General features: G+C 57.4%; 1 protein-coding gene across 5 annotated transcripts in view; it reads right to left on the bottom strand.

Moving 5' to 3' along the window:
* Positions 1-9,650, bottom strand: part of RASA3 (RAS p21 protein activator 3) — an 89,041-nt gene extending 79,391 nt beyond the window's left edge. For 2 of the 5 annotated variants that reach the window (XR_014256250.1, XR_014256251.1), the window contains exon 1: positions 9,489-9,650. Coding sequence is in view for 2 of the 5 variants with exons in the window: in XM_082435223.1 (XP_082291349.1) it covers positions 9,489-9,543 (55 nt within the window). In the remaining 3 variants the exon portion in view is untranslated. Of the gene's footprint in view, positions 1-7,220; positions 7,510-9,488 lie in introns of those variants that run through there. The other 3 variants (XM_082435223.1, XM_082435222.1, XM_082435224.1) reach the window with 3 other exon arrangements.
* Positions 9,651-17,164: the final 7,514 nt, after the last annotated feature.

Below are 17,164 nucleotides of genomic sequence, written 5' to 3'. Positions count from 1 at the left end.
AGCCGGGGGCCATGGGGCATCTGCAGCCCACCGGGCTCGGGCGGCTCGAGTCCCACCAGGCAGGGTGCCCACTTCCAGAGAGCTGGGCTTTCTCACCCGTACAGCCGGGCAGGAAACAAGAGCCTCACACCTCGGGGAGCGAGGAGGTCCCCCGGCAGCCCCCCAGCCACTATGGCTCACGCACCCCCGTTTGAAGTACTTCCCTGTTCACCTTAACATCCTCTCACTTGATCCCAGCATACTCTCCCGGGCAGCCCAGCCCGGCCCGGGGTCCTCAGAGCCCCTCAAAGTCTGAGAGCTCCCACCTGAGCGCAGCCAGGAGAGAGAACGGGCCAGAAACGAACAGGAAAAGAAGCTACAGGAAAAACCCGGCTTGTGGGCCTAAAATGTGAAAGGTGTCTGATGCAAATACAAAATATTAAAGAATCAAAAAGTGCAGAAAAGACGCTCGAGTCACAGAAAGCAGAAAGGCAGGCGTCCCAGCAGCGAGGCCCCAGAGCAGGGGTGGGGACCTGGTCAAGCCGCCCTCGGGGCTCTCAGACTGCAGGTGCCGCCAAACATTCACCCCCAGACCCCCGGGGTCGGGCCCACGCGGGCCCCATGACTCTGCAGCGTGTCTGCAGCCCCCACCACGTCGGGCAGACGAAAGAACAGCACGAATGCTTGAGAAACAGGAAGCTCTTCTAAACTCCGCATGCCTTGCTGCGCAGACGAGGCCAGTTCCCTGGCACCACGGGTCCCGCCAACGGGAAAGAGCCAGCAGGAGCCGCTGTGGGCCTCCCGGGCCTCCCCCGCCATCACCGCGCGGTGACACGACACCACGCACCTCTGCCCCGAGACAGGCTGGGGGCGGGTGTGTGCGTGTGCGCGCACCCGTACTACGACGTGAGGGGCCCCCGTGAGAAGGTCAAGGCGAACCACCCCTCCCTCAACTGAGCTCTCTGCCTCATGGGGTGCAGGCCTTTCTCAGGGGAGCCCGGGGACACCTCGCTCCTCCAGAAGGTCCTGGACACACCACACACGGGTGGGGTGTGTCCTCCGTGGGAACATCACGTACACGGTGTCTTCTGCCCTTGAAACTCACCCCTACAAAGTAGATAAAACACCCAGTTGTCAGATCCTAAGTTAAAAACTGCTTATGGAAGTCAGCCCCAGGACAGGCCAGCAGGGCCCCCTGAGAAGGGTGAGCTCGCAAGCCGCAGCCCTGAACAATCTGGAATTCCCCAGCCCGCCCTCACCCCAAAGGCCATGGGAAAACCAGCCCCATCACAGCAGCCCACTGCAGACCTCTACAACAAGGCAGCTTGGCCAGGTCCCCTGGGGTCTGCACACTGATGGGATTTCTGGAACCAGCTCGGGTTCCAGGATCTCTGCAAACAGCTCTGTACCACCATCTGAGCCCAGCTCTGGGAAGTCCCCAGGTGGCTGGGTCCAAACAAGCAGAGGCCCAGAGGCTCCGGGCCTGGGGCTGAACCACCTCCGGCTGGAATTTAACTGCCCCACTTCACCCCTCCCCCCTGTTGCCTGCCTGGCCGGGGGTCTTTTCCTGCATCAGGCAACCTCCGGGCCTGGGTCCCAGCCCAGCAGGAGGAAGAGATGGTCAGAAGCCAAAGGGCAGGCGTCAGGAAGACACAGTGCTGCTGCCGCCCCCAGGGCAGCCTGCAGCCTGTCCACGCAGAGGCTGGCCCCCGGCTTAAAGCATGGTCTCAGGTGAAACTGCTCAGGTGTCCAGCAGCTCAAGACACTCAGCTGGGGGGTGGTCAGCAGGCCCTGAGCCCCGGGTGTCCTGGCCTCTCAGGACCACAGGTTCAGGCGCAGGTGTCACTCTCCTGAGAATATCCCATAAATGCTCGTTCAAAGATTCTCAGGGAAGGAGAGGCCTTGGTGGGAAGTGAGCTGTCTACTGAGGAAGTGACTTGATAACACACCCAAGAAGGCCGTTCCTCACTGACCACAGGAGTGCCTGGGCCTTGGTAATTTCGAGTTCATTACAGGACAACTGAGGCAGTCACAACCTCTCCTGCTGTGTGACTTTGGGAAAGTGCCCTGGCTTCTCTGAGCCTCGGAGTTGGGGGGCAGTTAAGACACGTGCCTGCACAAGGCACAGAGTCGATACCAGACTCTGACAGCACCACGTCCTGCAGGGGCACCTGCTGCTCCCCGGCGTGTCCAGGGCTCCGCGGGCAACGACGGATCCGGCATCGTGGAAACAGACAGAGTACACAAAATGAGACCAGTCCCACAGAGCGAAAAAGGAAAATGACATCTTTTTCCTCAGAGGAAAAACCACACAAGACAAAGCTACAGAGACGATCCAGGGGCACGCGAAGCTGCCCTCAACCACGGGGGGCTCGGCCGTGGGGGCTCCTGGGGGGCTCCAAGGGGCGTCACAGGAAAAAGAGACGGGCCCTGACTCCACACACGGATCACACCCGACGGGACCCACTGTTGAGTCCAAATCAAAGCTCCAGAGAAAGGCAGGCTAGTTATCAGTCCCCCACTCGGTTAAATGTCCCAAAAACCCAGAAGCCCAGGCCCACTCCTGGACTCCCGTCAGCCCTGGGGGGCGGCCGAACGGGGAGCCGGTCCCAGGAGAGGCCGGCGACCAGGCCCTGGTCCTGGCACTGCCGCAGGCACCAACGGCACTGGGGGCCGCCAAGCCGAGAGCGAGGTTGTGTCCGGAGCACAAACGGGGCGGCCTGGCTGGGGAAGCACGGCCGCCACCCGAGGCTCGAGGCTCCAGGCTCTGAGTCACCCTGAGTCCAAGAGAGACGCGGCGACTTTGCCTGCCTTTGGATTTTATCCCGTTGGCAATGGGGGCCGAGACAGAACACTTCTTTACACTTTGGACATTATTCAGACAACAGGAGGAGAAACTATGCGAAGAGGGAAACAGGCACTGGTCTGACTTAGGAGTGAAGGGCACAGCGTTCGGATCAAACCCTGAGCGGGGGCGGTCCAGCCTCCCCCAGGCCCCCACGGCAGGTCTCAGGCGTAGACACGTGGCCTCACCAACAGGGCCCTCGCCCTGAGGCTGACTGGCCCTGCCATGGGCTGCAGGCTGACTTGAAAACGCAAACGAGCGAGGCCAAACCTCAGGACAGACCGGGCTGGCCCGGGATCTGCCCTGCGTGCAGAAACACGCCCCGTGTTTGCAGACGCTCGGAGGACTAGGGTCACGACCTGTGGTCCCACTGTCCACTTGTTGACCCATCAATTCCGGCAAAGAAGCTTCCGATAACAAGCAGCTCTGAGTCCGACCCAAGAGCCATCGTGTGGAAACGACACGTGGGTCCCGGCCCACGGCGTGAGCCGGGACGCGCAGTCGGGAGACACTCGTCTGCTTATTTCTAAGGAGGGTCACGAAACGTGCATTTACACCGCAATCTGAATGTGTTCACTGTTAATTTTGGAAGTTGCCTCACACTTAAGAAAAGCACAGGGTCATTTGTGTGGATGGTGGGACTAAATTCCCTCTCATCCGGGTCAGGGTTTCCTGAACACAGGGCTGCAGCCCGAGCCGCCCGCGTGTCTGGGTCCGTTCGAGGTCCCCTCCCGGGCCAGCCCTCAGCCCGTTACTCACTCGCTCTTAGACCTGATGGCAGCCCCACACTTTTCCTGCACTGAGTGAGCCTCGTGTAATCTAGGAAATTATTTTATCTTTCTGGGCCTCGGTGTCTTCTACAGACCATTGTTCATTCCATTTTTTAAATGGTTGTGACTTTTAAACTCTTTATTTACCTATCTGTATACACAATAGTAATATTCTTGCTTTTTCAAACAGACCTTTTATTCCCTCTTCCTACAGAACCATTTCCACACTCCCCAGCCCCGGGGGTCCAAGTGACAGACGTGTGTGGGTCTCGTTTCCACATCTGCACACCCGTATCTGTTGCCTTGCTCTTCTCTGGGACCTTCGGAGACACGCTCTGCATGCTGCTTTCTTTCCAGTCACACCCCACGGGCTTCCTGCATGTCACATGGCCGGGCCGGGCTCCAACTTATTTCTCTGAAAGCTGCATAATATTCCAGGCTGCGGAAGCTCCATAATGTAATTGCCCCTCAACTGGCATTTATCAACACTCTGTCTCCCCATTTTGCTATCTGAACATCCCACCGACCGGGCACAGCTGGAACACAGACCCCCATGCTGACACTGGGTGCAGGGGACAGAGAACCAGCGAGCCATCCCCACTCCTGCCTCACCACCTTCTCCTGACTTGCTGAGCTGGATCTCTAACCCGTTACAAGATTAAGAGAACAAGCAGCTTCAAACTGTACCAGCAGTAACACCTTGCCATCAGGGCTGGAGCGATGCGAGTGCCTGTGGTCACACAAGCTCGCTGAGCTGCACAGAAAGGACTTCACTCTCCGCTATGACAAAGGAAGAAACTGAAGCAGAGTGGGCTCAGATGTGCCTGAAGTTGCAGACTTAGCGAGAAAGGTGGCCGGGACTCAGTCTCAGGTCCCAGCCTCCCCCCCCAAGCCGCCTGGGCCCAGCATGGACCCTCCTCGCTCGGAAGCAGCTGGGGCACCTGCAGCCTCCACTTTCCAGTGTGACTTGCAAACCTCACTTCTTGGGCTTAGCTGCTCCCACTGTGGTTGTTTCTAAAGCGTGACGCTCCGATGTCCTGATTTCCCAAATACTCTCCGGAAGGTGTGAGTGTTGACACACGCAAGTGCCTCGTTAGCTTCAGAGAAACAAATCCAGACGTTTTCTGCCAAATGGTGTTTTGCAGCCCCATGACCCGTCCACAGGGCCCCACCACCTGCAGACCCTTTTCCCTGCGTGCCCGGGGCTACGTGGGCTGCAGGTGGCCCCGCTCAAGGGGTCGGCTCTGGATCCCGTGCCCTGTTGCATCGCACCTTCACGAGTTCTGTCCCCTCCAGCTTCCACCCAGCACCTGCACTAGGGGCTGTGTGCGCACGCCCCGGTCCTCCCACAGGCGCCAGTGGCCCGTGCCCTCCCCTCAGGGGCACCGGCGGCCCCTCCTGTCCAGGCGCATTACCAGGCAGGAGGCCGCACGCGAGGTGAGCTCCCGCCCCCTGCAGGCCAAGACCCTGGGCAGGTGACTCCATGTGGGCTTGTGAGAGCTTAGGTGGAATGAGGGAAGGCGCGCGCCAGACCCTGAAGTCTGCACCCTCCCCACCTCACACGTCAGCACACGCCGCTGCCCGGAGAAGCCCAGACCCACGGGCAGCGCCAGTCTGCACACCGGTCCTCAGGGGCCAAAAATAGCCCGCGAGCTGAGCTCCCAGGTTAATAGAATATCCAGGCTAATTTTAGCATCAGAGAGTTCCAGAGAACATGAAGCCCCTGATGCCAAGACCCGTGCGTGGCCGGCGCGGCTCCCCTCCCACCGTCTCACGCACACCCTCACGCGGACACTGGCCCTCATGCTCACAGAACGTGTCCTCTAACGAGCCTGTGACGCCTGGCTGCTCACCACCACTGCAGCTTATGAGCTGCACCACCCCGCCCGAGCTTTACAGACCCCGGGACCGGCACACCACTGCTTCCCGCCTTGGAAACTGGGTTAAAAAATCACACTTTCGGCAGCGCGGACCCAGAACCCTGAGCTCCCAAGCCCTGTGGTCTGGGGCTTCTTCTCCAGGCCGCCCAGGGGCCCTCCCTGCTCCCCGCTTCCCCGACCTGAGGGGCCTCCTGCTTCTGGGGGGGTGATGTTTGCGGTGCGGCGGGCCTACAGCCAGCTGCCGCAGGGCCACGTCTGGCTGAATGGAGGCACGTCGCTTCCCCTGGGCTCGCGCTGGACCCGGACCACCTTGGCCCTTCTTGGTGACGGGTTCTAATCTGAATGAGAAGGAACAGGAGTGGGTGCTCTGAGCCCGGGGAGAACAGGGGGGCCGCTGCTCTGGGTCCAAGAAGGAAGGTCTGCCCTGTGGCCTCACATGGGACTCACCACGCAGACCCAAGCTGCCCTCAAACCTGACAACGACGAGACCCACTCACAGACCAAGAGGGCTTTTCTCACCCTCAAGTGCAAGGCCAGGATTTTCTCTTTTTTTAGCTTGAGAGAAATACCTTTGTATATTGCTCTTAATTGAACACATTTATCAAGATGACACTTTTAAAAGCAAGGAGTAACTATCATGGAAAAGGGAAATATCACTGGAAAGTAAAGCTACGTTGCAAGGCCTAAAGGAGTGCCGAGTCCAAAAGGACCCTGCCGGGCAGAGGTGCTCTCGCCGGGAGTCTTCACCCGTCGCCGCCTACAAATCTTCACGTTGCTTCCTTTCCAGGGCCAAAGCCCTGACTCATGGAAAGCCAGAGGAGCACACTTCCTCAAGCAGCCTCATAGGAAGCGTGTTCAGTCTTACATGACACGAGGTACTGCTGTTTCCAAAGATAGACCGCGGCTAAGATTTTCAAGTGTGCAGAAGAACCGTCCAAAATAACTGCGAGATTTAAGTGGGGAAAGACACAAGTTCTTCAGGACAAGGACTTGAAATAGTTACAATAAAAATACCCTACTTTTATTTGGCACTTTCTTATGTATTATCTCATTTGCAAAAGGTGGAAGGAAAAAGAAAGGGGAAGAGGGAAAAAAGGAAGAGATTCTTCTCATTTTCCCCAGCGTTAGCCTCTCAATGACCACGTACCACCACACGTTCCAGACTTTCTAAGGACTAAACGGCCAAGGCCTCCCCACTAAAAACTCTTCAGCCCCCCGAAATGTTCTGCCTTTCCCCTCAGCAACAGGAATGGTGACACTGCTGATGGTATAACTGCAGGGAGAATTTCTCTGTCCCTTTCTGGGATGAGGGGCTCCCACCGGATGCTGCAGACAATGACTGCCGGCATTTCGCAAATGGAAAAACGAGGCCATGAAAGGGGGGGCGGGGGGGCGCCTGCCCTGGGTCTTCCAGCCGGCAGGCCGGCAGGCCACCAGCAGACACGGGCACGCAGCCAGCCGGCCCGGAGACAGGGCTCAGCATGAATGGCCAGCCGGCCAGGGTCTCCCGGAACGAGGAGGCGAGCATGCCTGTGATTCCTGGGCAGCCGCCCCTCCTCCAGGTCATCTCTGGTGTCCTTCCTCGTCATTGTACCTTCACGGCTGGGGCACTCAGGCAAGTCAGAGTTAAGACTGGCCACAGAAGAGGACTAAGGAAAGAAATGGAGAGCTCGGGGCACCACCCACCAGGCCCTGTCTACTCACAGTGGAACAAGAATAAGCCCCAGGCCAGTCCCCACAGCTCACCTCTGGGGCCGGCCCCGGCTCTAAGTCAGCAGCACAGCCCAGGACACCTCTTTGCTCCAATGCCTGTGCTGTGCGCAGGCCCTTGCTCCCTGCAAGCCCCAGCAACGAGGTGGGACACAGATGTCTCCCTCCTGCAGCCCCTAGATGCAGGTGAAGACCCTTGGAGAGGGGAGAAGACAGGGGCTTCTGAGAGCTGCAGCCGCGTCCAGGGAGTTGGACCACTGCACAGACGTTTCTGCTCGTCCTCTCTGCTACAGCCCCCGCATATGGGGGCGGGGCTCCGAAGGTTCTAATAATACCCCGTGCCCACACGGAGTTAGACCAGCAGATGTTCAGTCGCTGCACTAATCCTCAGCTGAGCTGGGCGTTTCTCTCACTTGTTTAAACTGAAGCACAAAAGAGGGAAAGCCTAACCGAGCAGCATCTTCAAGCCCCTTCCTTCCACACATGGCCCCTGTGTATGAGGTCCAGAACCTCCCGTGAGGGCGCCCTGCCAGGCCAGCAGATCTCCTCGGGGCCATTCTCGAAAGAAGTCAATCCTCTCTGCTTAACAGACCACCGCTCCAGAGCCCTCCTGAGTCGAGTCCAGGCTGGCCGTGCAGGGCCTGAACCCCAAAGTCCCCAGACCCCTTCCTGCCTGCTGCACCCAGAAGCCTGGCACAGCCCTCACAGCCATGCCCCACCCCTTCCTGTACCCTGATTAAGGAAGCACCTCAAGGCCTCTGGGTTGGCATCCCCCTCGTGCTCACTGGACCCTGGCACTGAGAGGCACTTTCCCTGCCACACTTCAGGTGGAGTGCCATGTTGAACCTCTCAGCAGAAAGTGACAGCAGATTTCAACCAAGTAAACAAGAGAAACCCTCTCCAGGCAGGCTCCTCAAGGCTGAAGTGTGACCACATCCTATCTGCAGTGCTTCTGAGCCAAATATCAACAGCGTCTCAGCAATGATCCATAAACCAAAATAAAGCAGACAGGAAACAACACGCTGATTTGGGGTAGCTGGAATTCCTAAGCGGCATCGAATGTCACCAGCAACTGACGCTCCAGCAGTCACCGGGCGCCTGGCTTGGTTCCCGGAGCCCCTTTTTCACATGGGAATGTGGAGGACCCGGGCATTCAGTGGGCAAGAAGGGCCCCGAGGACGGGCAACACACCAGGGTCTCCGAAGCCCTCTCCAACGGGAGCTGTCCTCTCAGCTGGCACATTTATGGCATTAACGTGCAACAGTCACTCCAGGAACCGACCTTGTTTTGGGGGGAAGAAACTTGCACGTCACCCTCCCAAGTTAAGACAGAACTGGGAAAAAGCAAGTCTCTCCAGATAAACCCAGGAAGTCCAGATATAGCCTTCCAGCCCACTCCAGAATCTGCACTTCCCTCCCCCAGCTCTTGGGTCCAGTGAGAAAGGCAGACTGCTCTGGGGACACGACCTGAATGGCAGGCCCTGGTGGCCAAAAGCTCCCGCAGCCAGTTCTCAATGGAAGGGGGAGGGGTGGCTCTTGTGGCGACCTGCCCTGAGGGAGCCCTGGGCCAGAGCGCTCCACAGTCACAGGCAGACACACACACACACAAACACGCAGGAACACACACATGCCCACACATCCACCTACACAGTCGCGCGCACACCCAGGCTCCAGCCAGCCGCCCGCTCGGCCCCTCGCCCCTGGGGGAACGTGAAAGAGCTTCCACGTCCCCAGCGAAGGAAGGGTCTGGGTGCCGCACTCAGCGAGGCTCGGAACCCCGGGGTTGGTGTTTTTGGCACCTGAAATGCACTCATCCGGAGAGCCCCCGCGCGCGCGCTCATGCACACGCAGATACACACTCCCAGCGGGGACCCGACCCAAGTCCGGCACTGCACCTCCCTCTGCTGCAGGCGACCCCACCTCCGGAGACCTGGGGCCGCTAGTGGCGTGGAGGCAGCGCAGGGAGCTGCGTCCCCCTGAGCCGCCGGCCCGGCGCGGCCCAGCCCGTCCTTGGGGGAGGTGGGGAGAGGGCAGCGGCCGGGCATCTCCTGGAGATGGGGAGGGAGCCGCGGCCCGGCATCTCCCCGGTGATGGGGAGGGGGCCGAGGCCCGCGGCCTCCGGGGAGGTGGGGAGGGCCCGCCGCTGGGGATCTCCCGGGGGTGGGGAGGGGGCCGCAACCCGGGAGCGCACATGGCCAGGAGGCGTCAGGGCCTTGGCCCCCAGGGAAGGGGTCGGGGGCCTGGGGGCGCCCGCCGCAAGCCCCCTCAAAGACCCCACCGCCCCCGCCAGCTCCCGGGAGCTCACCGATCTTGATCTTCACGCTCTGGAAGACCCGGAGCCCCTCTTCTTCCACCGCCATGCTGGGTCTGCCCGGAATTCGCGCGCCGAGCCCCGCGGAGCAGCAGGAGCCCGAGCGGCGGCGCAGTCCCGGCGCTATGCGCCCTACCCGGTGCCCGCGCGTCCGCGGCACCTCCACCTCCGGCTCCGCCCACACGCCCGCCCATTGGCCGAGGACGCGGGTGGGGGGGCGGGGAGGCTCCGCCCACGGCCCTGCCCAGTTCCCGATTGCCCAAGGCCTGCAGAGGGGCGGGAGCGTTACGGTTCCGCCAACAGCGCGTCCCCAGCTGCCCATTGGCTGAGGGCTAGGAGGCGGGAGCAAGACGGCTCCGCCCACATCCCAAGGCCCGCAGAGGGGCGGGGTCGGCCTCCGAGGAGGCATCGAAGGGACGCGGAGGGGACGTCTCGCCCCGCAGGGAGGATCCGGCCGGGAGTGCGGGGGTACCTGGTTGGGCGACGGGGGCCACCGGGCGAGATTTGCTGGCGGGGGGGCGACCGGGCTAGGGTAGGTGGGGGCGGGGGGACCAGGCGGGGGCGGTGGAACCTGGCCGGGAGGCTTGGGAGGGGGGGCACATGCACAGGGTTTTAAGAAACTGAGACCTACAGGTATCAAAGGAAAAGAATTCCCTGGCCCAGCTCAGCCCCCTCAGAGTAGGGGCTGCCGGCCACCTGGGGCCTGGGGGAGTGCGCAGTCCGGGTGAGTTCCCGATCAGGCTCCAAAGCTGCCCAGCCCCTCCCGCTGCCCTCCTGCCCCTGTGCTGTCCCCGGGCCTCCCTCGGGCCACCCTGGCTCCGAGCTTCTCACACAGGCCAAGTGCACTCTTGTCTGCCCTTGCTGACCCGCAGGCTACCATCCTCAGCTCATTTACTGTGTCTCCTGATTTCCTGTCCACTTCCTGCTCCTCTGGCTTCATAGCGCCCAACACCACTCACTCTCACACACACACACACACACACACACACACACACACGCCCCATGTGTAGACCAGACTACAAGCTTAATAAAGAGAAAGGCCTGTTCTTTTCACTGCTTTACCTCACTTCCTAAAAAAAAATGCTTAGGTACATGTTAAAAAAGATTAATGACCCTTCTTTACCCAGACTACCTGCGCCTCCTTCCAGGTCCTCAGTCATCTGCTTGAGTTTATCTTCTCAAGACCTTCGTAGGAGGTGTTTACTCAGGTTCAACACGGAGGTTAGGAAGGCAGCCAGTTAGAGCTGCTGTCTCTAAGCCTGGACCTCGGGCGGCTTCGGTAGCGAGTGCTGTCATCCCGCCGCATGACCAAGGCTTTGCCTCCATCGACGTAACTGAAAAGCACCCCCAGCTCCCGAGCTTCCGAGAGGATCGGCCGGACCCCAGTAGCAGCAGCCTTGTGGTCAAGCTGCTTCTCTGTCCAGCCCGCCTTCCCTCACACCCTCACAGGACTTCCCTTCTGAGAGCATTGCCAATAAAGGCCCGCACACAGACTTCTGCTTCGGAGTCAGTTTCCAGAGGAACCCAGCATGAGATGGTTGGGGCCAGGAGTGTTCTAGGAGCAGCCTCTGTGATGGGGTTTGAGAGCGGGGCACCCACTGGTGGCCGCAGCAGTGCTGAGCGTGGGGGGCACACGGCGGGGGGCACACAGCGGGGTGCAGCGTCTCAGGCACGGGGAGGCTGCGAAGCAGGAAGCACCTCGACTTTGGAATCAGGTGGTTCTTGCTGAGGGCAAGGCAGTGAAAAGATCACGCATTTAAAGAAAAGTGTGACAAAAAGGTTTTCTTGGCACCATATAAAGACGCCGTCCTCTCCTACACCAGAGGACCAAGAACGGTGCAGATCAGAGCGAGGACTTAATCGTGAAGGTAGCGGTGCTCCAGGGCTGCCTGCAGGCTCAACCCAAGCAAGGTCGCTGTAACCCTGAGGCTTGGCGGAGCATCATCTGAATTAATACACTCAAAACCTTGAATCCCAGCTTTCCGTAACTCTTCTGGACCTGAAGAGGTGTCGCCCTTCCCCTGTGCTTGGAGATGGTTGCGGGACGGTACCAGTGCTGCGTCCAGCTCCACTCCCAGCCAGGGAAGCGCTGGGGCTGCAAACAGACCCGGGAAACATGCCAGTGGGGGCTGGGTGAGCAAAGGCAGAAGCAGAGCCAGAGAATGCTGGACCCAGGAGAGGCAGCACGTCAAGGGGGACCAGGTTAGAGTTCACTGGTGCGGCATCATTCAACCATGATACAGGATTTCGCACGCTGGCCAGGACCTCAGGCCCCTAGTATGGCCTTTGAAAGCTTGTAAAAAGCAGCATCCCACACTAAGTGCAGTGGAAATGCCCTGTGGTTATGGCAGACAGCCGAGGAAGACATCCCAGTGCTCAGAGAGATGGCACGGGAGAGTAAATAAGCTCCATGAGACCAGGAAACCTAGTCAGTGCCTAGGATGAGGAATGGGCCAGAGAGAGCTCAACCGCGGCTGGACGTGCAGGACTGTCCCAAGGGTGGAGACGCTGTCACAGGGAGCATTGGGCTCCCTAGGAGCAGTGAGGATGATGGGGTGGTGACATGATAGAGGCCAGAAGGTGACATTTAACATCAGAAGCCAGGCAGGGGCAGTTATTGTGCAGCAAGACTGCAGTGGCAGCCCCGGCGCCCTGACCTGAAGAGGCTGTAGTGATGGTCAGTCAAACGCAATGTCAGGGGCAGGACGGAGAGCTGGCCAGCAGCAGTATAACTCAGTTTATGCTGCCAAAGGAAGTCGTAGATAGGGCTCGGGGGTGCTGAAGAAAGTTGCTTCAATAAAACGTCACAACCCTTTACCCAGTTTCCAGGCGTGAGCCGGTTCTCAGCTCTGGAGCCTGCCGACTGGAGGAGAGGACCCGGCTGCACGTGTGGGCAGTGAGGATTCCCCTGGGATGTCCCCAGAGGGGCCTGTGGCCATTTACTCATGTAATTCTACATGGAAAGGGAAACACCTAGACGTTTGAAGGGCTGCTGGGCTGAGGTCCGAGTCGAGGGGTCGTCACGCCCCTGCTAAAGCGAAACTTGTGAGGCCCAAGAAACACATGGAACTCTGCTAGGAGCGGCTCACAGGGAGCCCCCAAGTGATCATTTCTCCTGCCACCACAGGTAAGGGACCGGTAGGGATGCATGTGACAGTTGTCAAAACACCTACCTTGGTTCCTTGGTATGTGGGTTAACAGCCATCCCAGCAGGGAAGGCTCAAAAGCAATGACACATCCTGGAGGAAACATGGAGATCAAGACCTCCCTTAAAGACCTAAAGGGTCATATAATTCACCAGTCCCATGTCTGATGCCGGATAAGTTCTGGAGGATGACACTGAACCACCAAAAACTCAACCACACAGTAGCCCCCATTGCAGCTGCCATGCCAGAGGTGGTGCCACTTCCAGGCCACATCAGCATGGCCTCTGATCCGTGGTGTATGGCCATGGAACTGGGAAATGCCCTCTTCTCCATCCCGAATAAGGAGGAGAATCAGAAGCCGTCTACGTCACGTGGCATAGACTCGAGCACACACTTGGAATCTCACCTCATCCTTAAGCTTTCCCGCCCTCTGTTATAATGCAGCCCAAAGAGACCTGGGCAGTCTGGACAGTCTGCAGAGCGTCAGTTTGGTTTGCCGTATCGATGACATCATTTTAATCAGACCAAATGAGCAAGAGGTTGGCAGCTCATCAGAAGGTTTGATAAGACACGTGTGCTCAGAGGGTAGGAAATAAGTTTATGAGGATGCGGGGCCGCACATCAGTGGGACCAGATGTCGGTGAGCACCTCGCTTTCCCTCCACGCAACACGGAGACCCACACAGCACCCTTCCTCTATTCCTTGCCTAAGAAGACTCACCTCCATAGACCTGTGCAGGCACCATGCCTTCTTAAATCTGTGTTCTGCCCAAAGGGATTGATCCTTCTTTTCTAAATTAGAATCTGTTCCCTTAGAGTTGTGATTATAAGAGACAGGAAGATACTGAGGGATTAAAGGAAAAGGTGATGAGTCATAGAAAGCATCTCTACTCTCTTTTGTTTATAACTCGCTGTTGTCTTTTTCTCTCTTTGATAGAATCCTCTTCTGCAACCCCCCAAAAAATATTTATTGAGAAGCATCAATCTATCAAACCCCCCAGTGGATATTTATGTATTGGCTAAAACAGCATAATTAGATAATTTATTATTCATTTCTGCTGAGTCTACTTTCAAAGGATTTGAAGTGACATAAAATAAATGACCAGTATACAATGAATTTAAAAAATTTTTGAAGGAAGAAATCATTGTATCAAACATCTGCAGTGAAAACAGCTACTGCAATGAATGTAGAGCTCAGCTCTGAGTTTCCTGATAGTCAAGGTGAAAAGGGAAATATGGAAACATGTTTCCATATTTCCATATATGTTATATATTACCTAATAAAAGGAAGTGTATCCATTTTTTCAGAAAAGACAATATTTTGGCCAACTAAGCAATAGGAGGAAATTTTTAGATGATTTTTTTCATACGGATAGTCAACAAGTCAGGGAAGGATTTTTCCATCTCAAATGACTGACCTTTGCTGCTCTGCTCACAACACTGCCTGGCACATAGTAAAAGTCCAACTAATATTCGTTGAATGAATGTAGTGGTTTCTCCTACTGTCACATGGAAAAGTTGGGAACGTAATGTTCAATCCTAATTCTCTGATAGTTTACTCAGGCCCTTAGGAGTCAAGGAATGTGGCTCTGGTGACCTGATAGTCTAGGAGAGAAAGCATTTGGAGACTCCAGAGAAATGAGTAATAGCACCCTCAAATAATCTTTCTCCAATATTTGTCGTTTGGGCCACACTGGGGAGAAAAGCCGTAGAGGGGAGACGCCTGCACTGAAGTTCCCGTTGGATGCTCGAAGCCCAGGTGTTCTGTGCTGCTGGTGGAAAGGAGGCCCGGCTCGGCCCGCCTACAAGGGGACAGCGCCAGAGCCACTGCCAGCACCAGTAGCTCCTCCTGGGACGGGCTGGGGGGCGGGGGGAGTAGGGGCCACGCCGCCTCCCTCCTGGCAGCTCGCCAAGGGACCGGGTGCCTAGGAAGTGAGCGCATCTGGTTGGAAGCTGGGAAAAGCCGCCGTGTAGCTTCGTCTCTCTCTTCTCCATCGATGGCGACTGGGAGGCCTCGCTTTAAAACTCAGAGCTAAGTGGACCCCTGAGTCCCTGTGGAGAGGGAGCTGCCCTGGAACCGTCTTGATGAACAAACGTGAGAAATGGCTCCTGTTGTGTAAAGCCAACGAGATGTAGGGATCACTGGCACAGCCCATGCCTGGTCCAGCCTCAGTAACAGAAACCCTAACAGTTGATGTGAGATGCCATTGGTCAATATCAGTATACCTGTCAGTTTGAGTTAATAGTAAAATATAACCCCAGGTACCTAATGGATTTACCTGTTGAATACACTTGTAAATGCCTTGATTGCTTATTATGAAGAACATTTGCTCAAAATATCTACGTTTTTATCATAGTAAACTTCAACTTGTTATTTTTGACCATAATTAGCCAAATATCAAGTAGTTCTTTGAAGACACCCCTGAAATCAGCAATTAACTAGGCTCCAAGTCTTGCCTTCTTAGCTATGGACAGATGGTGTGTGTTTTTTCTTCTAAAATCTCCATCGAAGGATCCCAGAAGCTAAAAGGAGCAGAGGAGGTAACTGATCCACACCACGGGAGATGGGGATTTGCTGTCAGTCAGTCCTCACAACAGAATCACAACACAAGCTGCAAAGGAGAAAACCCAGGAGCTCTGACCACAGACACTTCCTGCCCAGGGAGTCAGGCTCCAGAGACCCAGCGACAAAGGCAGCCACGGTCGCAAACTGCTAGGCAGGTTGTTACAACCGCGCAACAGAGATTTTATCAGTGGCCGGTAGGAGCTGCTGCTTTTGTGAAACATTAGGTTGGGAGATGCAACGTAATAGTAAAGAAACTGGAAAAGAGCAAAATGATACCTGTGTGCCCTCCATTATATTGTATTTCCTTCAAGGTTTTATTAATATTTATAGACAATCTTGCACAGCGGCCGTACAAGGTGTTTGAATGAGTATGTACTCTGTTTAGCGATTCATTTACTGAGCACGGGGCACGTGTCCAGAAGCTGCGCGATCCCGTGGGAAGAGCAGGAAATCGCTGTCCGCCCCACGGCCTGCCGTTAGCTCCACCTGGAATGGCGCGGGGAAATAAACAGAGGAGACAACCCCAGAAGCTGACGTGGTCTCGAAGCTATGAACACAGTGGCAGGACTGAGTAAGAATGGAAAGCCCATTTCTTTCTTTTTTTTTTTAACGTCTTTTTTGGAGCATAATTGCTTTGAAATGGTGGGAAAGCCCATTTCTGAGGTTGGGCTGACTCTGGGGATGGGGGAGCTGCCTCGGGACGGCCCGGCCGGGACTGCCCCTCACCCCTTCACGGGCGCTGTGTGGCCATCACTCCCAGCTTCAGGGCCGTGGGTGGCACAGGAGGGAGTGGACGGTGGCAGCTGGCCAGATTGTACAAGCACAGCACCTGGGGGTGTGAACACGTGGTAATCAACTTTGAGCGTGAAGGTGACGGGCTGACACTGCTTTTACTACAGACGTAGCCCATGACGCCCCACTTAAATTACCTCTCTTCCTTCCAGATGGTTTGAGGTGAACAGAACTCTTCCCCCCGATTGTCTCGAAGTTTCTTGTCTGTGAAATGGGCCAGCAGCAGCGCCCACACACCCGGCTACTGTGGGGCCCGTGCACTGCTGTGCGGCGCTCCGCACCCAGGCCGGCTTGGCGGTTTCATCAGCTCCGGGGTGAGGGTGGGGTGCTTTCCCCTCGCCCCCCCCAGCGCCCAGGAGACGCTGGCTGTCCTTCAGCACCGGTGCCGGGCCTGGGAGACGGGGGGGCGGGGGGGGGGGTTGGGCAGATGGCGGCTGTGCCCTGGGACCTTGGGATGCGGTCCCCGCGGGTCCCTCCAGGCCTCCACCTCCTCCCAGGAGTCAGTCCCGCCCGCCCCCGGTGAGCCTGTGGCCGGTGCAGAGGGAGGCCTTTCGCTCACCCCAGACCCTCCCCCTGGAGGAAGAAAGTCTCCTTCGAAAGACAGGACGCTCACAAAAGCACGCTGTTCACTGACGCCGCAGACCGGAGGCAACCTCCACCCACCCTTCCGCAGGTAGGAGCCAAGCCGACTCTGCTCTGCAGCAGAAAGGGACAGACGACTGACGCAGTAACCCCGGCGACCTCAAGGCCGAGGAGAGCCTGCCACGCTCATGCCTGATGCCATTTACACAACTTCTTTTCTTTCTCCTTCTTTTTGGCCGCGAGGCTTGCGGGATCTCAGTTCCCGGACCGGGGATTGAACCCGGGCCCTGGCAGTGAAAGTCTGGAATCCTAACCACTAGGCCACCAGGAACGCCCTACATAACTTTCTTAGAATGACAAACTGCAGAGACGGGGAAGGGACAGTGGGGGTCAGGGCCCAGGGAAGGGGGAGGCGACGGCTGCGGACGTAACAAGGCAGCAGGAGGGACCCTGTGGGGTGGACGCGTTCTGTGCCCTGACAGTGGTGGTGGCCACACGCGTGTGCACATGTGACAGAATCACGCAGATCTACACACACACGTGCACGCGTGCATGTGCCCTGGTGCACCCCGAGCGGGCAGCGGG

The sequence above is a fragment of the Balaenoptera physalus genome (genome assembly GCF_965194825.1).
Source record: "Balaenoptera physalus genome assembly, chromosome: 18".
NCBI classification, from domain to species: domain Eukaryota; kingdom Metazoa; phylum Chordata; class Mammalia; order Artiodactyla; family Balaenopteridae; genus Balaenoptera; species Balaenoptera physalus.
This window is presented reverse-complemented; position numbering and strand designations above follow the sequence as displayed.